This window comes from Phoxinus phoxinus, assembly GCF_949152265.1.
Source record: "Phoxinus phoxinus genome assembly, chromosome: 11".
NCBI lineage: Eukaryota > Metazoa > Chordata > Actinopteri > Cypriniformes > Leuciscidae > Phoxinus > Phoxinus phoxinus.
In genome coordinates, this window is record NC_136886.1 from 14,164,101 (window position 1) to 14,185,461 (window position 21,361).

General features: G+C 39.1%; 1 protein-coding gene across 7 annotated transcripts in view; it reads right to left on the reverse strand.

Moving 5' to 3' along the window:
* Positions 1-6,282: 6,282 nt before the first annotated feature.
* pik3r3b (phosphoinositide-3-kinase, regulatory subunit 3b (gamma)) overlaps positions 6,283-21,361 on the reverse strand; it is a 166,874-nt gene continuing 151,795 nt past the window's right edge. For 6 of the 7 annotated variants that reach the window (XM_079628652.1, XM_079628651.1, XM_079628648.1 and 3 more), the window contains 9 exons: positions 15,344-15,455; positions 12,612-12,710; positions 12,341-12,521; positions 11,675-11,800; positions 11,337-11,479; positions 11,078-11,254; positions 10,917-10,991; positions 10,645-10,815; positions 6,283-9,902 (listed from right to left, as the gene is read on the reverse strand). In XM_079628652.1, coding sequence (XP_079484778.1) covers positions 9,701-9,902; positions 10,645-10,815; positions 10,917-10,991; positions 11,078-11,254; positions 11,337-11,479; positions 11,675-11,800; positions 12,341-12,521; positions 12,612-12,710; positions 15,344-15,455 — 1,286 coding nt within the window. In that variant the 3' untranslated portion in view covers positions 6,283-9,700. Of the gene's footprint in view, positions 9,903-10,644; positions 10,816-10,916; positions 10,992-11,077; positions 11,255-11,336; positions 11,480-11,674; positions 11,801-12,340; positions 12,522-12,611; positions 12,711-15,343; positions 15,456-19,539; positions 19,685-21,361 lie in introns of those variants that run through there. The other variant, XM_079628654.1, reaches the window with a different exon arrangement.

A 21,361-nucleotide genomic window follows, 5' to 3' on the forward strand; every position in this document is an offset into this window, starting at 1 on the left:
GATAGGATTGGCAGCAAATTCCAAAACCCATAACCTGTCAGAGAAAGGAAGTCATTGAATGGTCATAGCAGCTTCACACACTGTCTTTATACAGTCCACATCTGCCTCGGCCGGGCACCAAAACAAAGTCAACATTTCATTTAAAAGGAAGGAAACTTTGTATGAATATGAAATAATGGAAGGAGCAAGAAATGGAAAACTATGAAGTTATTTTTTCATTAGGAATGAATGTTGCTTGTACATGGAGAGAAAGAGAGAGATCTAATGTGCGCCCATTAGGTAAAAGGATGATGCAATGACTAATTAGATAATTGAGTTATTTGATTGCAATCAGCAGGAAGCTATTTGGATGGCTTAATAGATGATCACTTTGTAAAAAAATGGATATTTCAATGTGACTAAACTGGTTATCTGCACCGTTCTGATCCAATTTAATCACTGTCAAATTCTAAAGGATGTCTCCCTCCTCTTCAATTGAACATGCTGAACATGCTCACCTCCAATCAACAAACCAAGGACAAAATGTTTTTGAAGCGCTATCCCACTGGGAAATTGCACATGAACGTAAAGTCAGGATTTAGGGGCCGATTATGCCACAGTTTTCAACTAAAAGCATAAATGTTTTTATGCATTTTGGCTGTTCATTTACACGACAATGGGCTTTTGGGGGCCTGAAAACGGAGACTTTTGAAAACGATACCGTTATCATCTCCGGATAAACTACGAAACGTACGTTTGTGAAAAGTGAGCATGCGTATTACGTGTTCAGTCTATATGTGTGCATGTTTCTTTACAAAGTGCCAACTACTGGCCTGGCATCATACAACATTTTTTATTGTTTTCGCGGATCCGTGTGAACGGGGTTCGTTTTGACAGCGTTGTCTTCTGTATGCAAAAAACCTTTCAGTTTTTAGAACATTGTTGTCTCATAAACGTATCCTTATAGAACCAGTTTCTGATTTGGAAAACCAATGTAAGTTTTATGACTGTGGACCTGGAATATAACCTGGTATATAAACAGTCTACATGCACTTAGAACATCTTAGACTATCTTTGTAAAGTCATCCCCATAAGACTGTGTGTAATAACAGTAATATGATATATATTTTTTTTTTATAAATATTTTTTTCTTCAATAAATGTAATGGCTTTAATAGTTCTTACTACGAACTCTTTCTCTTGCAGTTTATTTGGATAGTGCTGTGATCCTTAGCTGACTCAGCCGTTTAACCGTCCTTATGTGAATTAAGATGGGACTTTTTGACTTGGGAACGTCCAAAGAGGACGTGAAGGCAGGGTAAGTGCCCAAAGTGATAGCCTGTTGAGAGGTGAGATGACTCAAATGTGTCTCGCCATGATTTCTAACAGAACTGGGAAAAAAAATGCATTGGTAGCAGTTTTCAAAGGTTACAGTTTTGAAAAGCGATCATTTCTTTAAAGCGATCAAATTTACACAACTAAAGTAGCACTGGGAAAAAAAAAAACTTCACGAGTTCAGCAAAACAATCAAATCACATATTAATATCTGGGGTGAGGTCTGAGGGAAACTTCACCTTTTAATAACTGAAACTATCAACTCATGATATTATCGAACAGCACGACTTGGAGGCTATTGATTTTGCTATTATTGTGTTTTCTGAAGTTCTAGCAAGGTGACACAAACTCCATCCCTCCCAATGACCCCACGCTCCCACTGGACGAGTGCAGTTGATAAAGGACGTACAGATCAGCTGCCCCTTGGCCTTTATAGATTAACGAATATGAGCTGTCAGCACATCTCATCTCCATTTCCAATGATTTACGTCAAGTTTAATGAGCCTGCCAGGGCCAGATAACAATAACTTCTGGGTCTGCTGTATACATTATGAACACTGTCCATAGCAGCTTTGCTCATGTGCAAAATCACTTAGAGAGAGATAGGCTGCTGTTATAATAAAAGTTATTATAAAAATATAATTATATATTGTGTAGGGCACTGTAGTTTTAGATGAGAACGTCTGCTAAATGTCCTATATTTAAATTTTGAGGTTGTACAATATGCCGAGAACTTGAAAAGCCAACAAAGCCTCTTGTTTTCATAGTATTTCAAGTAGCTTCTGAACAAATCCAGAGATTGTATCAGATCACATAGTGAAGATCATCCATGCAGCTGGACGGATACCTTGAATTTGATGTTTACGTTTATCATTAATTACAGCTGTGTTTAATGTGATACACGTCTTAGCACAAAGTGCATCACGGTGCTGACTGATAAAGACTTGGCTCAGAGGACTTAGCCAAAGCTTAGCCCTTGATCCAGAGTCATGAGCAGGTCAGAACAGTCTGGACATGTATGAAGGCCAAATGAATAATATCCAGGAATCCAGGAATAATATCAAACTTTCTCTACCAAAACAAATTCAGGTTTCCACAGCCCACTGATAGGCTAATTCAGACATGCGACAAAACGGTTTTACCTGGCATTAGTTTTGAAAATAGGCATAACTTTTAATCAGAGATGATTCAGTTACTTTATTTTAAGTGTTGTTGTATGGGGTTAGACAAATCTCCAGTGTTAGTATCATACTGCTGTTACAGTGTAATTATACAAATAATACTGAGTAATATTAATTGACAACATGTACTTACTATTTAAATATTGTTAGGCTTTGGTTTAGGGTTAGTTGCTTTATGTATAATATAATGTTATTACTATAGTAAGTACATGTAAGATGTGCAACAGGGACATGTATATAGCCTATATATAGCATATACTATTAAATGTCCTTTCATTTTATCCATTTACTCTTTACCCATCCTCAGAACATAATTCAATGTGCGACATAGATTCAAATATAGCCTATATGAAACGTAAATCAGAAATGTAGCCTATCTAAAAAAACAACAATATGTCCTGACAAAAGGAGGAGGTTCATTTTCAGATATAGTCTACCTCTTACAATAGGTTTCACAGCTGTGTCCCTATACTTTTTGTCAACACTGGCTGATATTTATGAAAGCATTTGTAAAATCAGGCAACATTAAAGTCAGTTTACAGCCTTGACAAGGTCACACAGGCTCTGGTAATATTAGGTATTTGAGTTTATATTTTCTTTCAACCAACACCCAAATAGTCTCCCTAATGTTGTTTATGTCTATGTGGTGTTTTAAATATGCTTTAAGACAAACCATGTGCAAATTCATGTCAGCACCATGGCTGAGTATTTTCTACTTAAAACTGCAGTGAACCAAAAACGCGATTTTAAATCGCTGGTGTGAGTGAGTGGGGGCGGGACTCATACAGTAAATGAGGCAAGGGTGTAGAATTATACTTAAACTATTTTAAGGCAGGAAACAACTTTTAAATATGTAATTTTGCTGATCATATGAGTTTTAAAGGATACAATTATTGACTAGAATCGCTATTGCATTTAATAAATATGTTACAAACATATTGCTTTATGGTCAAAACCATAAACTGACGATCTAGACTGAATAGATGAAGTGTGTTTATCATGCAATTTATACGCGAAAATGAGTTTTGACTTGCATATGATAGCCTACGCAGTTTTTGGTTGTAATTAGATACACTTCATTGCGTGTAATACACACGCATACCAATTCTACCCAAACGTATAATAGACACACGCACCTCACACCACTACTAAACCTACCCTAACCAACCCATGCGTATCCTATGCAGGTAAAAACTAATTTTCGCGTATAAATGACACGATAAACACACTGCGTGCTATAGAGACGCATTTAGTGTGATCGGGTTGCAACATCATGTTGTCTCAATTCATTAATTTAGGTAAATACAAGATTAGTAAATATTTAAAATATTTGACCTAATGTATCTGACAGTGTTAATCCATATATAAAGATAGCAATATATGTTTATTACACAATTGCTAAAACTCTAAACCCCATTCTCTGAACCAAATAGGCTACTTAATGGCCTAAACAAATGCTAGGCTATTTGTCAAATAATTCACTAATTTGGCAAAAACCTTAAACGAGGTCAGCTAGTTAGACACCATTTGCAATTCTCATACGCTCTTTCTGCAAAACTCTAAACACATTCTCACTCTGTAAAACACTGTGATGCACGTGATGGAAAATGGTAAACAAGAGTGGTAAAACTTGTATTATTTAAGGATTATTACATATTACAAGTATTATTAGGCCTATACGTATTATTGTTGCAACATTTAAACACAATTATCATCAATTACACACATCGACTGCTCGACTGATAAATTGTTCAATCATGTTTCTGTGATCAAAACAATGGTACAAAATATAAGCCAGTTCAGAGTTCACAGGTGGCATGCACTGAATGTTGATACCGACAATGGATGGAAACAATCTGAGAGGTAGAGGAGGAAAAGTATGTGTAAGAGGTGGTGGACGAGGATGAAGAGGATGAGAACGAGCAAGAGCAATGGGGAGGGTTTTTCCCTTTGCCTGGCAAGAGACAACATAGTCCTCAGGCTGGACCCAACATGAAGACGTGATGCTGAGGCAGAATTCATCTCTCATTTCAGCATTGTAACGGATCCCCTAAAGCAGGGTTATTCAATTCGAATCCCAAAAATATGGTCGTTATATTTCCTTCATAGAATTTAGTTTGAAGATTTGACTTTGTGTTTAATGTTGTGAGAGAAAGAGCGAAGGTTTCAATAAATGCGTCTTGGCAATTGTGAAAAACTGTATTACTATTACTACCATATAGGCTATAACCAAATAAAAAGAACCCACTGATCCCACAGAAAAATATGCAGAGATAGAGATTTTGATCAAAATATTTTCTTTATTCTGCAAGAGAACTGAATAATGTGGAGTTCCATTGAATATATACATGAGTTCACCTCATAACAATGGAGAGTCTAGAACCAATACAAACTATTGAAACAGATACAAGAAAATGCTTTGTGGTGGAAATCATAACTGAATAATACTGATAAGTCTGAAGCAACAATGATATTCAAACACTGAGAGAGAGGATTTCTGACATCTATAATAGATAACAGTGTCTCATGTCCTTTTGTGCCATAACTTGTCTGAATAAGACACGTAACACTTGTTATAGAAGGATATTTCAAGCGGAGCGGGAGCAACATGTTTATTTTCATTGCAGTATACTTGGACATCGAGGGCCCATGGCTTATTGCTCAAGCTGAGTCTATAAAAGTCCAGAGATGAAAAACACTGCTGGTGTTTTGAGGACATATTTAGTTTTAATGCAGAATAAAGTGTGTATTCGGTCAATAAGATGATCTGAGCGTGACGTAAAGAAAACATTCGAGTTATGGTATCGATGAGATGCATTTATACGTTACAGAGTCGGTACAGGTTGTGCAAACGGTACTGAACTGTCTATTGCTTCAGCTCCTCTGTCTCAGTTTTTGTAAACATCATTTTGCTTTTAGCCACTGCAACAAAGGGCTCCAAATCATGTCAGGTGAAAAAGCAGTCTTTTCTCATAAGCTATATTAAAATTTATATTTGACTACACCATAAACAGACAATTAACAGTTTTTGTTCCACATCTTTTTTTTTGTTTTACTTTTTTTGTTTGTTTATTTATTCATTTTTTACACAAAACAACAGTCAAGAGTACCAAAAGAAGCATGCTGGGTTTTTACGTATGTCAAAGTGGGAAGGAGAGTGTTTTTTTTTCCTTTTTTTTTTTTTTTGTGAAAACCTTTTTTTCATTTTTTTTTTTATATAAGAAATGTGCTGGATATCATGGTGGGACAGCTGTGGTCAGAACACAAAAGACTCCCAATGAGAATCACAACATATTCAAACCTGACTGCAAATAAAACTTTGCAGAACTGCACATGGGGGCGATAGCCAGTGCTAGTTAACAGTCCGGAAAAAAATAACAACATAGCCAGCTCTTCTAGTCATAACACCTGCTTTGTATCGAGTCTAACTGAAAACTCAAGCAGTTCCGAGTCAAATAAGGTTGTTTTGGTGCATGTCTAAACCCTCTGAGCTTTTGAAGCAATGCACTGTTGATTTTGTCAGCTTGTTCTAATGTGTGAGCTTCCCTCATTCCCACTTCAATACAAAAAAAGCACTCTAGTAAATGTCTCTCATACGATTTCCCAATGCAATGCTTTGTGTCCCTGAAAACTTCCGGAAGGAAAAAGAAAAACAGAATATTTCTTGCTTTCTATAGTATAGGAACAAAAAAGCCAACAAACCCCACTGCTTTATGCCCTGAAGACGACAATCACCTTTTTCTCTTAAAAACAAAACAAAAAACATTTCTGTGGTATAGGGTTGTCTGTTTTCTTTATATTCATTTTACAAAACAGAAAGAAAAAGAAACGGCTGGAGTCTGTGAATGCGAGACTATTCTGTAAATAAAAGAGGCATAGAAACACTTGATTTTGGTGACTTTAGAGGTGGTTTAGTGACCTAACAGACAAGTTCATGACAAGGAAAAACTATGATGGCACACACACAAAGAAGTATACCTTTTACAAATAGTGAGTGCAAAAATTTGCTTTAGGCCAGTCTGTTCACTTTTAGACTAAACAAAACTACAGTTAAATTCAGTAAACAAATTGTCATCAGTTTTAAAATGGCAAAAAAAACAAAAAAAAAGCACCCCAGCCAATCCACAGTGACCCCTTAAACATGTGGACAGTAATAAAAACATTGTTATTTTAGCAGACGAGCGAGGGCTAGCGATAGCAAACCAAAACAAAACCTAAGACACAAAATTAAGTTTGCATGGAAGCAAGGCAATTGAAATACAAGGGAAGAAGATTATGCATCTCTTCGAAACTAGTACTACGCAAGAAAATAAAACAAACCAAACTTAAATCTTTGGTCTCAATGCCTGGGAAAACGCTAATGAAAATAGCAGAAAAGGTGATCAAAAAAACATTTTTTTTCCAAACAGTTCTTCAAACAATGTCAGATATGAAAATGGCGTGAATTGTCTAACAGAAAATAAGCTTGTGACCGGCCAAGTAAATAACTCTAATACTTTCAAATATGATGTGTGCTATATTGGACTCCAATAATCATATTTGAGCTCTGTGAACATAAATAAACCCCTTTACTTTCAACAAAACACACAAGATGAGTTCCAGTCTTAAAGAGTAAATGTTCACACGTTTTATACTCAATCCATTCATGCCATAAAAGGGATTTCCTGTGTTTTAATAAATGTATCTATGTATTAAAGACATTCAATGGTGAGTGATGCAAGAGTTCAAGTAATAGACAGGGGCCCCCTTAAGGGCCCAGCTTCAAACAAACAAACAAACGACAAAAAAAACATGAATCTGAACCTCAAAACATTTGGAGGATAGAATAAAATGAAGAAAATAAAACTGGACCTATGCTATAGAACACAGTAACCCAAAACTTTCCATATAAAATGGCAACACCAAAGCTGCAAAGACGCATTAGTAAACGGCCAAACCAAAATCAAGCAGCTGATCTGCCGAGGTTAGCGTGTTCAGGTCGTGCCACAGCGATGGTAGAGCAGACAAGACAAGAACACGGAGTCCTGCCAATAACACCAAATCAACCCTCACTTGCAAAAGCAAAAGGAAGGGCAACTGAAATGAATAGCGGATGGGAAAATCCTCCATCCGTTGGCCTGTCTGCATGTGGTTTTCATTAGGACTGTAGGTTGTTCAACTCAACAGCTGATCTGACTGAATGCTCTTTCTATTTGGGCCCATCACCATCAAATTCACCCACTAACCATCCACCAGTAGACTTCACCTGAAGTTTTCCTTTTTAAATAACACAGTGAACACTTTATAACAACCTGGTCTCATGAGAAAATAGAACCATTTTTTGCTGTGGCGATTTCATGTGAATTTGTATCATTCACGTGGGAAAAGTAACCAACCATCAATTGGCCGTGAGCAGATTTGACGAAAATGTACAAATTCGCTGCAATGCGTCAAAACATAAAATGGTTATAAAAAAGCCATGAGTGTTTTGACAAATAATGTCATTTAGTTGAATTCAGTTTTCACTACTGCTTTAAAAAAATAAATAATTATTGAGAGGTGAGTTGGGTAGTTGCAGTGGTGGGTGAGGGCAAATCCCACTGACTGTCTGTGCTGGTCAATGGCCTGTAAAACTCGAACAGTCTGCTTGTAGCGCTTGCAACATATGACCAAATTGTAAAAAGTGCGGAAACTGTGAGAGCAAAAGAAAAATGAAATTCTCAATTGGACATATGCATGTTAGAAGCCCAAAAAGTAACAGGAATTGACATAACTGACGTACCGACAGTGAATATTGTGCATATAGCTGTGAATATATTTTCATAAAGGTTTTATTGTGCGACATTAAAACCAACAGGCAGCCAAACAATGAAAAGTGTACTTTCTCTTTTCTGATACAGAACGAGTCAACCTGCTAAAAAAAAAAGAAAAAAAAGAGAGAAGCACTAGGCAATAAAGGGGATTTTTTTCAAAGGAAATTCTTTAAAAGGTTCAAGTGATTATCGCTTTTTGATGCAACTGAGAGCAGTTTGTGTATCTCTCTGACAGACCACTTCTCTACCATCAAAAGCTGGATTGCACTTTTTTTTTCAAGTTACGTACAAAAGCACATCTGATATAACGCTGCTCCCGCTTACTAAAGAACATTTTCTTGCACATATGTCTGACAGTTACACAAATCCAATTATTCTAGACCAGACATTAAGCATTAAGATGCCACATTAGTTAAAAACCACACATGAATAATTGTTATTTCAAATTTGGTGTACACACGTGCAGCGGTCATATTTCTATATAAGTGCTTTATGTCGACTGTGTCTGTGCATGCGATTTTGGTTCGTAAAAAACAAAACACAGAGCTTCCATTCACAGGACACAGATGCAATCTATGTTGTGTAATTTGCAAACAATGTGTATTGCGTATCTTTCCACTTAATTAATATAAGCCAAATTTAAGAAAAAAAAATAAAAAGTCCTCCCCATGCCAACTTTGGTCTCTGTACTGAACTATAACAATCTTAACTGCTTCGAAAGGACAAAATTTAAATCCAGTCAAACAGAAAACGAGGACAAAAAAAAAAAAAAAACACCTCTAAGGTTAGTTTTAAAACAAGCTTTTCTTTTTAAGACTACAACACATTTTCACTTGTGCCCTCCCAAACCATCCCACAATCCCTCATTCAGCAGCAGTCACTGTGAGGACACTCTGGAAAGTGTCAGTCGTCTGTTTGCTACATAGTTTTTGCCTTTTTTAAACAGAGCGAAAGAGAGAAATGAAGAAATTTAAACAAACTAAATATTTTCCCTGCCTTACATTTAGTTAAGCAGTATGCAAAACAATACAATACAGAAAAAAAAAAAACACTGAATGAAAAAAATGGAAGGATGTGAGAAAAAGGCAGAAAAAAAAGCTTAAGCTAAAATGGAGCATGTAAAAAAAGTCCCAGCTGGAGTTTAGGTAGCAGCGCAGGTCACCTGAAACTCGCCTCCTCTGCTTCCTTCTGCTTTTTTTCACATTCACAAACATTTAAAACTTCCTTGTGCAAATCAAGCAGTCTTTAGAAAGAATGCCCTCCAAATTGTTCTTGTAAAAATATATAACTCCAAGGTGGCTGACGTGTGTGTTGCAGCAAGTGTTTCTTTCTTTTTTGTTAGTATTTTCTTTTTGTTCAGAACACCCTCCCATGAGTCTAGAGTTGTTGTTTTTTTTGGGGGGGGGGCAAGTCTTCATCTCCGGGGGCCTGAGGACATCTGTGCATACACTGGGTACGCCAGCCGCACGTTGAGCGAGTCGTTGTGCTGGACCAGTGAGGTCTGGTGGTAGTGCAGGACCAAGTCTTTCAGAGTGCTGTACAAGTTGTAGGGCTCTGCGAAACCGTATCCGCGGGGTGTGCTGTAGATGACGCAGTGCTTCACCTCGCCTTCCACACTAGACAGAAACATGAGAGATCTCATTATCAAGGTGATTCTGAACCAGAATCTGACCTCAGACAAAGATAAAAAGCAATCCGTTTGCTCAATGACAAGCAAAGTTAATAAGGCGCTAAAGGTGACTGATTCAGTCTTGCAGAACAATCAAATAGGATCAATACATTGATGTGTTGTGTATTGCGTAACTGGGAAAAGGTACAGCCTTAATAAATGTTAAGAAAGACTGAGAAAAATAGATCTAACTTTATTTATGCTCACTTTTTAATGATTTTATTGAGATGGGAAAGTTATTGGGGACCAGAAACAGGAGACCAGATTTGAACCTGCATCTCTCACATGCTAGGTCAGTACTAGAACAACAAAATAGCCTAAAAGAATAAGCTGAACAGATTTTTATACCTGTATGTGACAGGTAGGTGGAGGCACAAAAAAAAAAAAAAAAAACTTCAGACTGAAACGGCCCTAATAAATGTTAAAAGTTTAACGCAAGTTTGTTGTATATTATATTGAACCAAAACGTTATTTACTTAAACGTACCATTTTAGTGAGTAAAATAAACTAAAACATGGCACAAAAGATTGACTTATATATCAATTCAAATGACAAAAAACAAACGTAAAAAAAAAATGCCTCCATGACATGGAGGTAAGATCACATTTTGTAGATGCATGAAATCATGTTTCTCCTGTTTCATAGCCATAACTCCCTGCACTATGTCTACTTCATCTTAAGATACTCACACAACAGAGCAGGCGTAACAGCCCTTCTTGCTGCTCTCGCGGATGAGGAAGGCTCCGTCAGGTTTGCCGAGTAGCAAGTCCTCCGCCTGCGTTCGGTTCAGGTCACCTACAAACCAGCTCTTCTCATCGTAATGTGGCAGATTCTCATCCTCCTCACTCACAAAGTAGGTGCTGTGATTATGAGAGGAAATGTTTTAGATGCTGCCATGGAGCCAGATATTTACTAAACCTGTGATCTCAAATTTAAAGTAATGCATGATGATTTAACTTACTCATCCGTGTTCTCGTTTTTGATCCCCAGCCAATCGTTTATTCGTTTCTGTCGAACACCTTTATGATTGAGCCAACTGCATGGGAAAGAAGCAATGGAGTGTTAATACATGGAGGAAAACTCAAACATAACAATAATGGTGACAAAATGAAGGTTTCTTACACAAGGTACTGATCTCTAATCTTTCTGAGCTGAATAAGATCTGGCTTTAAGCTGTTCATTTTCTTGTCCGTCTCCCTGTTGTCCATAGCCTGCGTTTTCAGGTCCTGTTCCAGCCGGGTCTTACTGTCGTGAATCTCGCCCAAACGGGATTTGAGCTTCTCGTAGTTCATCATGATCCTGAGAAACAAACAAGAACAGTTTGTAAACCCATAGATCAAGGCTGCCAAACGGAGAGCTCTTAATTCTGGACTTTGCGTACCTCTCAATCTCTTTGTCGTTGCCCTCTCTGCGGAATCTCTCAATGTATTCTTTACTGTAGCGTTCCTGTGTGTGACATTGTTCTTCAAAAATTTTAATGGTCTCGTTGAAGGCCTCTATTGCAGTACGTTTCATCTGGATCTCCTGCAATCAAATAAAAAATAAATCATAGTATGTGATGCGACCTCAAAAGAGTAGTGCCTCTTAATAGAGTTGTTAATTGGTCAATGGGCTTCTGAAACAAACTAAATTGTGTCCACGTCGTGCATGTGGCGTGTAGTGCCGGAGCAAATGGGTTGGTTGTCTATCGATCATATAACGATGTTCTAAGAGGCGTACCTGTGAGGTTTTTGTGTGCTCCTCATAGAGTCTGTCATATTCTTTACTCTTCTCCTGATATTGATTGTGATATTCCTGGAGTTTCCTCCCCACTGCATCAATGTTGTCCTCTTTCACCAGCTGATCCTGAGAGAGCGAGAGTAAATGCATTGTTATTGATATGAATTGCTGAGAGGAGAAAAGTGAGGTGGGAAAAAAGGACTGCTCGCAGAAACATACTGTAGGTTTTGCTTACAAAGTGAAAGCCATTTTTCAGGAATTTTCTTCCAGGAATCATTTATAAAAATCTTGGAATCTTTAAGTGCCTCTCAAGGGCTTACATTTGTGGAACCACCTAAATAATGAGCACCTGTGTGTCTGAGAAAGATACCGGGAGGGCAAAGGAAAAAGGGGGAAACAAATAAATGCCTGGATGGCCTTTCGACATTGTGGATGTGTGCAATTATTTAGGAGGTGCGCTGCTGTGGCAATAAACAAAGTAATATTTCATGCCAAAAGCATCTGCTGCCTCTGCAGTTTCACTCACAACAAGCAGCACAATTCATTCAGCAAACACGCTCTTTAGGGCCGGAGTGAGGGAGGGTGAGGTGGGAGGACAAAGAGGTAAAAGGAAAGGCAGGGAGGCTGTAAATATGATACCCCCACCCACAACCTTAACCCATTTACCTGCTGGAAGCGTGAGACCGGATACATGAGCTTAACGTCCAGTTTGGTGTTGTACTGGGCCAGTGACTCGTGCCTGTAGTGACTGATCAGCTCCACCACTGAACCGAACGTGAGCGGGTCGGAGAAACCATACTTCCCATCTCGGTGGTAGATCTTTATTAGCTTATTGTTTCCACCTTTCCTGCAGGGAAAAGGGTATTGCGTTGGACCACGGATCAATAAAGACAGAATGACAGGTTTTGAAGAAGGTCTCGAAAATATTCTGAGTTACCTTAGCGTTAGCGTGTAATCTCCCTGCATCTTGGTCGAGGCATCCCGTACGAGGAAAGTACCATCGGGCATGTCTCTCAGTTTGTCATTCACCTCTTCCCTGCACAGAAATGATGGAAAAGGAAAAGTGTGAGTGGTGAAAATACTCCACGCAACAAATCTTGCTCTTGGTAATTAGTAATTTTAGCTAAAATAAGTTCCTTGTACTTCACTCTTCGGAAAGTGATGACACAGACAAACAAAAATGATTTCTCTTTGCATGGCTGTATTTGGTCTGGCAGAGAGCAAAGTCACGGTCTGTGACCATGCTGTCTGGGAGAGACCGAGACATCTTTGAACAGTTTAACTGTTGACCTCGTCCTGCACGCCCACATGTACACTGATGCCTCTAGCTCGTCTTGAAATGAGACAGTCTGCCGCTTTAAAAATGCCTCCAGACGACCAGCGGAGGAGCTGTCAGGCTTCAAAGACTTTCCTGCTTTTTTGCCCCCTTCTCTATTTTAGGCGGTCTGGGAGGAATGTCACACCACTCGACTTTTAGTTCTCCTCCCATTCTCCTGACAGCCAACAACCTAGTCATGCTGGAGCTCAGCTGACCCTGGCTCTCGGGAGGGGGTAAATTTAGCCTATTTTGGGCTGCTGAGGTAAGGAGCCTTTGACTAAGCAATGCTCCCACCTTTCTGGGGGAGGAGTCATCTCTAACCTCCTACACTGGGAGCTGTGGGAATCAGGTACATTTTTAGGCTGCCCTGTATCAGCAAGTTCACTGTTAAGGGGAGGTGCCCTATTTTAGTAACATGTTTGGATTAGAGAAGCTTCCAAAATTTTTAGCATGAAATGACATTCACAAGCAATTTCACTTGTCATGTGACAAATCAAACAAGATCTCCAGCGCAAAAAGTATTGCAATATGATTTAAATATATTAAAGTGCATGGAGATGCAGGAAGAAGAGGAAAGACTAGGTTAGCGTCCGTTCACCAATGACGTTGAATGCATGATGAGCAAGCAGTAGTGATGCCAGTGTAAAGTGAAGAACCTGGAATGCATTTTTGCATTTAGAAACAGCTGGATGGAGGAGATATTTGGACAATGAAATAGATGTGCTGGGCAAAGCACAGTAATATTTGACACTATCATACAACAAAATTATGTTGTTTTTTTTTACCATGTTATGCAGCCTTAATTTTGATAAACACCTATGATTATGCAATTGTTAAGAAAAACATATTTTAAATAACATGCACAGATGAATTGTGCACAATAAGATAAGTAAAGAGTAGGCTACATATTATAGTTTATGTCATATTGGCCTTAAAGGAATAGTTCACCCAAAAATTTAAATAAAAAAAAAGTTCCTGGTTTGTTTCCAGTTTCTAACACAAACGCATCGCTTCGCTTCAGAAGGCCTTTATTAACCCCCTGGATCCGTGTGGAGCACTTTTATGATGGATGGATGCACAGAGCCAGGACATTTTTTAATAACTCCGATTGTATCTGTCTGAAAGAAGAATGTCATATACACCTAGGATGACTTGAGGGTGAGTAAATCATGGGATAATTTTCCTTTTTGGGTGAACTATACCTTTAAACTCAAATATAGAAGAAAACAAAACCAAGACTAACATGATTAACATGGCTGAGAACCATTACAACGTACTCAACTGAAACAACATGTCCAGTAGTTCTAAATCTGATCTGTCAAGTCAAATCTTCCAACCCACTACCACTGCACAGGGTATTTTACATATTTTACAGGATAAAAAAAAAATTAATTAAATTTAATTAAAACCTTATATAACAGGATTTTGATGCACACATTATTTAATGTGTCATAATGGCTGTCCACATTTGAAATTTAATGGTCAGTATCACTTTGCTTTGGAATTCTACTTTATTTGATGCCTAGAGTGACTAGGCTAGTTAGTCTTTGATTCTTAAACTAGTACAGCACTGAGGATAGAGCTAAAAGCAGCTCAAGTTTATCTGGGAAGGGACTGTGTGAGTTAAAGGATAGCAAGGCTTCAAAGATCGGTGAGCATCTCAGCAGAATTTTTACTCTCCCAACATCAAACGAGTCTAAAGCTGGTCACTAAGCAGCAGACTAATCTGCAAAAACCTGAGAGTTTTATGGATTGTGTTGGAAACTGGCCAGACATTTTGGAGATTTGGGCTCTTCTATTCCTCGCCTTAAGTAATGGCAACTGAACCACTGCACCCTGCATCTCTCCCCCATTTCATTGCCTTTTTGCTTTTGTACAGCTTCAGCAAAGCGTACATGCCACCAGGATAAGTGAGCCAAAAGAAGGAGAGATCAAAATAAGTTCACCAGCTCACATAAAAGAAAGAACAGAAAAAAGTTTGCAAAGCAGTGCACAGTGGCCTTGTTAGAGATCTAGCAGCAGAGCGAAGACTGCTGAATGAGCAACATGACATGCCAGAGCTGCATGTGAGACTTCACCTCAGGCTAACAACACGCAAGCCATCAGGTGGAGGGAATGGAAGACAAGAATCTGACATTTCCCGAGGAGCAAGAAACATTCTGAGAACCCAGAGAGATTTTCATCTGATCTGCATTGCTGTCTCATGACTTCACAGGCCAACTATCACCTGATGTCCACACTGCCATACGTGTTCAACTATGAGCTAACCGTCACGAATAAAGATTTTCAGAGCAGAACAGACAGAAATGCAAACAAGTGCGAAATGAAGTCTAGTGTTAAGTGACTCTTACCTTGATATGTCTCCCCAGTACCATTCTGCTTCGTGCAGTGAGCCGCTGGCGGCTTCTTTCACACCGTTGCCGTTTACGGGTGTCATGGGTTTTGTAGGCTTGGGAGGAAGAGCTGCAGAAGAAATGAGAGAGATTTATCTTAGAGGAAAATCTTCTGATGTCATGATCAATCCTTAAGATAAGAATTAGATCAAAAAGTTGTGACCTAACAGATGAAAACCTAATCTCCTTAGAGATTAAAGTAAGTGGACGTCTGTGTTAAAGTATGGCTGTACTTTGTTCATTTAGAGGGTTGAACACAAAAGTACGATCCCCATTAATAAGTTTGTGCTGCCAAAAGAACCCAAATTTTAGTAAAAAGGTAAGAATACAATAATCCTAGACTCGCTCTTTATCTAAAATACAGACTTTATGCCACAGAGTACACAAAAAACACTAGGCTACTTCATTGAACTATTCTCAATTTTCCCATAAATGCATTTAATTATCATTGACGTCATCTGTAGTTAGACAAGTTTGTTTCGGAAAATGCAACGAATTCCACTGAAAATGCAAAATATCAGTTTTCACGGAAAATGCAACAACAACATATTCCATTAGGCCCATGCGAAAGTATAAACAAAAAACAAATTACCTTCTTAGCCAGTGGTGCTTTTGTACTACTCACTGAATCTATAATGAACAGGTTCCTCTCCTTTGAGTGAAATGCTTCTTTGTTGACTGCAAAAGCAAACAACAGCTGCCACAACAGCACGCTGGAAAGCTAACGCTGATGTTGCTCTTGCTATCTTATGGGTCAGGGGTCACCAGAATGTGTTGCTCAGCCACGCAGTGTATCACGATGCCCTCACTCAGAGAAATATTGCTGAGAGACAGAGTATGTGCTGTGCTACATCTTCACAGAATACTTTCTCTCTATCTTTCAACCTTAGTAAGTCTAGTGTTGGCTCGAAGGTAAAGAAAGAAAGCGAAGAATGATGGTTAAATGACATGCAAATTAGGTTTTGCAAAACTAGATGAATCTAAGGGTTTTCTTTGAGAACTAAAGCTGTTCTAAAGAAGGTGCTTGCGTGTTTTTGTGTGCAAGTGCTTCAGTGAAACCTGCAAATGCTCAGCCAGGTGCAGCTGGCAAAGACTTACTAGTTTGAGACAAAAAACTGAAGGCTGCAAGTCCATCTAAAATGCACAAAGAAGCAGTGTTCAAGACCTGCACCTACCGCCAAGCCAAACTAACCTCCCCCTGACCTAGTTGAAACTCGCAACAGTGGCCTTGAAACAGCAACGCACCACTTTCTACTCAATTCACAGGTTTATTCAGAAGGCTTTTAAGTGAAATCAAAGACATACTTTAAAAAATAGGTAGCGGACACTTTAAAATACTAGTTGACTGTTTAAGGAAGACATGGCTCATGCAAAGTTAAGCAGGCTCATGAAGAATATTACCATGATAAATTAAAATATGGTCACATCATTATAACAGTCAAGTTTCTGTAAAAACAGTCACACACCTGTCATTGGCCTGGCACAGACAAGGCTGCGTGAGAGCGGGTGCATATCTATGCCAGGACAGGGGAGGGGTCTATTCCATTAAGTAAAGGGGAAAGGCACAGAGCAAGAGAGCCTACGGATGTCATAAAAGCCAGAGCAGATTCTATAATTCCCTGGGCCCTTCTAGCTGAGGAAACTTCTATCTGGCATGTGAATGAAAAGAGGCAAGACTTAAGTCCAATACACCGGAGGTGAGTCACAGATATAAAAGCCCACAGGGACATGCAACACACACTACAGCAAATTAATGAATCACTGCTGCTGGCACATTGTGGAACGACCCACTGCTCTGCACACAATTGGCCACTTTAAAAAGAAAAATAATGATCAAATTAATTAATAATAAAACCGTTAAAGATCAGAGATAGTGAAAGATACAGTGTCACTGAAATCCAAAAAGTTCTCATTTAAGATTCATTACTTCCCAACATTTGCAGAGGGAAGTTCTTTATAGTTTTTTTTTAAAGTTTTGGTCGACGGGGAGAGGGGTGTTTGTATGGTTTCCTTTGAGGGCGTCATTAATTAAAAGCAGTGGCGGTTTTTGGAGTGAGAGAGCATAAGCGTAGTCAGAGTTAAAGGAGACACTGTGACAACTCCTCCCTTCATTGGCCCACAGGAAACACCTTGGTGGGGTGAGCAGCTTTAACCAGTCAAAGCGAAGCCAGCTTAACGGACACATCCCCACCCAAACTCCGCTCCTGCAGGTGTGCACACAAACACACTATTCCTACATTTCAGTTGGTCTGAGAAGAGATCAGCTAAATGCCTTGATAGAAAAAGTGAGAAGGAAGAACTTTTGGAAGCTAAAAAAACGTCTGGTAGGGGATCGTTTGTGCAGCATAGCATCTTATAAACAGTCCTTTGACAATGTAACCTTCTGTTCCCTCTACACCAACACAATAATCACCATATTAATATTACATTTGCAAATACCCATGTGGCTCTCCTTCTCCACTCCCTAATGTAATTTAGAGAAACAATAAACTGAGATTCAATATCTCACTATTCAAGCCTGATGTGTGAGCTGAAAACCACAGCACACAAACACTTTTCTATGAATATGTCTGAAGCGAATATTTCTGCCTTAGAAATTAAATTTCGTCACAAAGCTCCTTACAGGGCTACAGTAACAGCCTGCGACCAGAACGGGAAATGACCCCTCTTTTTCTCGTTCACTTTCCGCAGCAGCCAAAAGGCAGGTGCACAAGCCCACCTGAAACCTCAAATTCCTGCCTACCAGTTCTCTCACTGTCAGCTCTTTCTGCAAGTGTGTGACCATCTTTGTACTACACACACATAAACACATATCTTTGTGAGCTACTGTTGGGGTGTGAGCATGGAAAAAAATATGAGAAATGGAATGAAAGAAAGCAAGAAAAAGACAGAGATGTGGCTAGGTGATCTCATTATGGCAGCCACCTCATGTGTGTTAGTGTCAGAGCTATCGTAGCTGGGGGGCACACAATGGAAAGCCCACATATTCGCAGCTTGCAGTCGTTTTTAAAGCTACCATTCACCGATCCAAACAAGTTACGATCATGATTTACGGCAAAACTGAACAAAGGGGTCAATTTAAATGACAAAGGGAAAAGTATTTCTTTCAAATTTATATAAGATTAAACTAGCCCATCATGCTTCACAATGAATGCAAAGCAAACTTGGTTAAACATTTTTTTTAAATAATTTTATTTTCTAAACTTGTAATGAAAGATGAAAATGCAAATGTAAGAAAAAGAATGTGACCAGGACGTAGGATGGAAAGGATGAGAAAGAACGAGGGGGAGTGAGTGGCAATGCAACGCTGCGCAAGTCTGAACAAAGAAAACTATACATCCATAGGTTAAACCTATGGCAATCGACGACGAGCATTCCATTGTTTAGGAAACAAACATAAATGGCAACGTGCAGCTCAAAACATCATCTCAGGTGGTCATTGTACTACAGTTGTGTTTTTTGCACAGCAACAAAAAGACACGTTCAAACTTCTGGTTCTACAGGTGACATCTGATGGAGCAACCGTACTTTGAAAGAGAACACAAACATAGACTGACACCACCACACACATATAAACAGTTTAGTTTAGGATTTGTATGTACAAATTAGGGGGTACATTAGCATGATAAAAGACGTGTGGCAGAGAGTGATGACAGTGCCATTGAAGAGAGCAGCAGGCGTGGGCTGCCACGTCCCGATCCAAGGGGGAATGAATTAAAAGTGTCACCAAGCACATGGGTGGTTTAAATAGTCCGTCGGGTACGCTCTGTGCACATATAATCATGATCCGCTAATTCTGTTCATTACTAATGAACAACTAAAAGACAATCCCTACAGCTGAACTCTTACAACAACCTTATTAAGCCTCAAATCATTTTAACACAATACAAAAAATATTACAAAACAAGAAAATGGAGTACAGCTATCAAGGATGACACGTTCTGTAAATAGCACAATTCTTATGTTAATTCTTGTTGACAAAAGCACATTTCCATTCATACAAGATCCAGGACACTTCCCACACAATAGAACAAACACTAATTGTCATTGTGCTCCCCTGACAGTCTGTTCAGAGCATGAACAGACAGAAAACAAGACGAAAGAGACAGTGAGTGTGAAAAAGCAGAAGAAAAGAAGAATGGTGTCTCCCTTACCGTCCTCCTCGGGATCCTTTTTGAGCTGCATGTATACAGCCTGCACTCAGCTGTCTGTGACACAAGTCCTCTTATTCTCTCTCTCCCTCTCTCTCTCTCCCACTCGCTCTCGCTTTCTCTCCACCCTCGCACTGCCTTTCAGACTAAAGCCAGAGGGAAAATCCCTGCTCCTAAATTCAGATGCTGCTGGCTTAACAAACCCTCTCAATGAAGAAATCGGCAGCAGCCAATGAGAAAGCAGGAGGGGAGGTGGACAGGACACAACCATATGAGATGGAGAAAGAGAGAGCGGAAAGCTCTAGGGAATGATATAGGAAGGGGGGGGGGGGGGGCACTCCTCCCAGAGAAAGACAAGGCAAAGACGCTAACACACGCTCGCTGAGGCAAACACGAAACAGGACACATACACTGAACCACTTCACGGCTGCATCGTTTGAAACATCAGATTACAATATTTTTTTTATGTATGTATGTATGTATGTATGTATGTATGTATGTATGTATGCATGTGTATATATATATATATATATATATATATATATATATATATATATATATATATATATATACACACACATATATATATCCTATATTTTTTTTTCCGACTAGCTATATATTATTTTTCATTAAGACAAACATATCTGTCAATGCGTAGAGAGAATTTTCACATTCTGCTCCACATAAATAAATTATATATATATATATATATATACACACACAGACACATATATATATATATATATCTTATGTGCATGCATGTACGGAGAAATATACTGCTTTCTCATATTGTGCTAAGCAAACTCTGCTTTCTCAACAGATGTATAGCTGTGCACTTTTATGAATGAACAAGCTCAAATAAATGCAGGACTGAACCAGCTGAAATGGCACAGAACAAAGAAAGAACCATGTATCAAGAGAGATACAGTGACATTTCCATCCCTTATGTCATACGAATGCCATTAAGGGATGTCAGAAGCTGACTTTCCCTTTGGTGTCGCTGCACTTTTGTTGTCCACCCAGAGCACACGGCTCCGGCAGCCTTTATTACGCTCACACATCACTGGCCCTAAGAGACAGGGGCCAACTTTCCCCTGGGGGCAGCGTGGCACCTGTGCTCATTGGATACCGCAACGGAACAAAGCAGTCGCTTGCTTGTTTGCAGACGCACGCACATAACTGGGCCCTACCTCTGAGCCTTCCACATCTCAATTCAGCTGTAATAAATATTCTAATGAACATCTGCAGGGGAACCATGTCCCGTTTCTTTCCTTTCCTTCTCACTCTTACTAATATATCCATCTTCTCCCGGGCCATGCGGATTTCAGTGTCCCGCAGTGCCTCTGTAACGGCGTCTCAGAGATAAAGTGCCGCGAGTAGAGGAAGAAGCAGATGATAAGTCAATGAGGGGCTATTGACAGTACACAGGGACAAACGGACGGATTGAAATAAGGAGATCTGATAAACCTGTGTTCAGTGGCACAGAATGAAAGATAAGATTAATGTGTGGGTTGATCACACAGTGCTGTGCTCATTCATCCCCATGGCAGAGCAATCGAAGGGCTATTCAACCCACAATCCTGCTTGCCAGATCCGTTCATTCCACCACAGCTCATTTTCTAGGAAATGAGGAGGTTAAGACAGAGCGTTAGGCTTTGTTCCTTTGAACAACGCAGAGAATGTCGTAAAAGTAAAAAAAAAAGAAGATCAATTCTGCTCAGTGTTGGAATTAGGCTGCATTTGGACCAAGACACGGTTAACTGCATGTGGGTAGGTAAAGACAACACCATCTTCACAATCTACAAATGGACAAACTGTTAAGAAA